Raw genomic sequence first — 3,430 nt, 5'->3', positions numbered from 1 at the left:
GCCCTGTTTCCCTTTTCCTCTTTCTCATTCTTCAGGCATTTCTTACCTATTCTTGAATCTTCACTGTAACCTGTGAAGTTCAGATTCAACTTGTCAAATTTCTTAAAAGTCTCTTTTGGGATTTTTATTAGAATCATTAAATCTGTATATGAGATTTGTTAGAATTGATATATTGATACAAGAATTCTGTCCATAGATATTTATCTCCATTTATGTGTGTCTTGTTGATTATCTTCTAATAAAACTTTATAATGGCCTATAAAAATGCTCTCCCACATTATTAATTTTATTTTAAGGCACTTTAATTTTATCACTACTGAAATTTATTAGAATATTATGATTTTTACTATTCTAAAAATTAATTTTACATTTGTTCAATATGTTAAGTAAATATATGCTTGTATTCTTTGCATTATATATTTTAAATATTTATTTATATCTTATTTAATTTTTAAATTTTTAGAAATGAAAATACAATCACATCCTTTCCCTTCATGTTTCCTTCCCTTCCATATCCTCTCCTCCTGGATGCCTCTCCAATTTATGATCTCTTTTCCTTAATTATTGCATAAACACTCATACACACACACACACACACACACACACACACACACACAAATACAATGTTCCCAGTGCATTTAGTGTTGCTTGTATATGTACATGGTTTCAGAGCTGACCATTTGATATTGGTAACCAGTTAAAATGGTCATCCCTGGGGAAGACTAGTTCTTTAGCCATCTGTAGTTCTTTGTTTAAGGGTGGAACCCTGTGAGATTTCCCCCTTTCAAGTTAGCATATTGATTGGTATTGTCCTTATTCAGGTCTTGTTTAGGCAGTCATATTGTTGAAATATCATGGGTGAAGCTTCCCTTTCATTTCTGGTTCCTACAATCATTCCTCCTCCTCTTAATGATGCTCCCTGAGCCTTAGGTGCAGGAGTTGTTGTTTGTGTGTGTGTGTGTGTGTGTGTGTGTGTGTGTGTGTGTGTGTGTGTGTGTATGCTGGGGCTAGACATCCCACAATCACTTGTTCTCTGAAGATGAGTGGTTGTGGTTTTCTGCAATGGTCTCTCTCTGTTGCAAAGAGAAGCTTTTTTTGGTGAGGGGTAAGAGCTACACTTATTTGTAGTGAGTGGGATTCACTTAGGAATTGTACTGATTTAGTCAAGTGGTGGTACTGCATTCTCCTCTATGATGCATGAACTCACTAGCCCCAGCTAATTTCCTAGCTTTCAAGGACTGGGCATGATTTCCGTGCTGTTGAGTAGGCCTAAGTCTAATTAGAGAGCTGTTGGTGCGGTTTCAACAGGATCGGTGGAACGTACGTGTTGGAGAGTTCCGATGACGAATTTTTAGACAATAACAGATTCTTGAGCTGAGCCATGAGTATGGTTGGAAATTGAAAGTGAACAGGAAGGGAAGTACGCATTTCTGTTCGAAGTACAGTGGCTTCCACAAGAGTTGAGATGTGGTCTGAGGGATGGTGTGACTACAAGCGATTTCCAGGAAAACAAGCACAGAGATGGTATGAGTACAAGCGACTTCCAGGAAAACAAGCGGTGGGATGGTGTGACTACAAGAGACTTCCAGGAAAACAAGCGCAGGGATGGTATGACTACAAGAGACTTCCAGGAAAACAAGTGCTTCCTTGGAGCCATCCCAGTGATGGCAACCATAGATTAATTAATGTGCCAAAGAGACCGCCTCTGGGAGACAAGAGATCTTCTCTGCTAGCCAGACCCAACGAAGCAGGCTACGGTAGATACTACTGGCACGTTGATTGCCAAGAATGGGACGAGGGCCGTTGTTTTACTCAGGATCCAAGAAGAGCCCCACCCTACAAAAGAGGCCATTATGGCTACCAATGGTTAAGAGAGGAGTATTCCACAAGCCAACAGCCTCAATACAGGGCCATGAGAAACGACTTTAGAAGAAAACGTTTCTATTCTTCCCATTATTCAAGACAACACTCTCACCATAAACGGGGCACTCCTTTTTTGAGAGAATCACGTGTGGGCGGGAAGGACTCCCTACACAGCAGATTTGGATCCAATCTCAGCAGTAGAAGCAGGATGCGCTCCTTCCACCAGTCTCAACGTAGATGTAAAGAGAGAGCTATCCAGTTTTTGAAAACATCAAGAGATACTGTGCCCTCAAGTTCTTCATCCAAGGCGTTAAAAAGCCCCAGCCGGCTGACTGAGAAGGAACAGGCTGATGCTGCAATCAAGAGGGCTAATGAAAATCCCAAGAAGTCAGAAGAAAATAACTTGGCTGAAATTTCCGAGTTTGAGACGGGATCCAAGGCACCATTACGTATCAACCAGACAGAAGAACCCGAGTCAAACACAACAGCTGGCCCAGAATTGTGTGAAGACAGCCAGCTTAGCATTCGCTCAAAAGCGATTGCATCAAAAATCACTGAGATTGAGAAGGTTTACCGACAAGTCTGTGAAATTTTCGGGATGGTGGTGGAAAGGCTGGTTGAAAAGGATCATTCATTAGAAAAATCTATACAGTTTGCAATGAAGCAGAGTTTGCATGAAATAGGTGAGCAACGTGTTGAAGAACTCAAGCATTTCATTATGGAGTATGATAATTCTACTCCAGATTTTGGAGACCCTTTTTAGGAGAATTAGGGCTCGGTTCAAAAAATTTTGTGAAAGCTTCTAGATTTTTCCCTTTGGATTTTTAAAATCCTTACTATTTTGTGATGAAGAGAAATACTTTATGATAACTGACCACGTTGCTAGTATCAAATAAACATCTATAATATCTTTTAAAGTCTCTTAATTAGAATCTTTTCCCTATGTGTAGAATCTTCTAATCCATCTTCATCTCCTCCCTCCCAAAAATAATGCTCAATTAACTTTTTAATGTTTGAAAAAGCAGTTCCGGAGAGCAGCTCTCTGTACTTAACTCATGTTCAAAAGTCTTCCATGGTGTGCTGGTCTCAGGAGTTTAATTTGTTTAGCGTTCATTCCAGGTTGCATCATAGGCATTGTTAGCATTTTGAGTTGAGTTTGTCTGCTGCCTGCTTTTCTTCTGATTTGCAACTTTCGGGGATGTCAAAACATGTTGTCTTAAGGAAGTAGAACTTAGCTGTCTTGCAATATTTGCTGAGAATAATTCTTCTTTAGTATAGGAAAGCAGCACTTAAAAAAAAACCTCTAAAGGACACATTAAAACAAAACCTTCTTCTCAAGTCATTGAACTTAGTGTGTCTCTTCTATGAAGTGAGGCTCCTAACTGCTCTCTCTGATCAACATAGTAGATAAGACTGATAGGAGGGGTAACCTGAGATTTAAGATGCATTTTAATTTGAAATTTCTCAGAAACCCTTCTGGTGGCGATAATGAAAAAAAATTAGACTATACAACAACCTGGAGTTTTGTTTTAGGCCTGTTCTTTATCAAAGAGGGACCTGACAAGGA

General features: G+C 39.4%; 1 protein-coding gene across 3 annotated transcripts; it reads left to right on the top strand.

The window, feature by feature from the left end:
* The first annotated feature begins 1,379 nt into the window (after positions 1-1,379).
* LOC102921391 (periphilin-1-like) lies at positions 1,380-2,770 on the top strand. 3 transcript variants are annotated; one of them, XM_076562196.1, is made up of 2 exons: positions 1,380-1,667; positions 1,848-2,740. In XM_076562196.1, exons 1-2 carry the CDS (start codon positions 1,466-1,468, stop codon positions 2,624-2,626), a joined length of 981 nt encoding a protein of 326 aa, XP_076418311.1. In that variant the 5' UTR covers positions 1,380-1,465; the 3' UTR covers positions 2,627-2,740. The 3 variants fall into 3 exon arrangements, with proteins under 3 accessions (XP_076418311.1, XP_076418310.1, XP_076418309.1); XM_076562195.1 differs by having other exon boundaries at positions 1,380-2,170; positions 2,291-2,740; XM_076562194.1 differs by having other exon boundaries at positions 1,380-2,770.
* Positions 2,771-3,430: the final 660 nt, after the last annotated feature.

This window comes from Peromyscus maniculatus, chromosome X, assembly GCF_049852395.1.
Source record: "Peromyscus maniculatus bairdii isolate BWxNUB_F1_BW_parent chromosome X, HU_Pman_BW_mat_3.1, whole genome shotgun sequence".
Classification (NCBI taxonomy): Eukaryota; Metazoa; Chordata; class Mammalia; order Rodentia; family Cricetidae; genus Peromyscus; species Peromyscus maniculatus.
The sequence above is the reverse complement of the archived record's forward strand: the minus strand, read 5'-3'. Positions and strand labels throughout refer to the sequence as shown.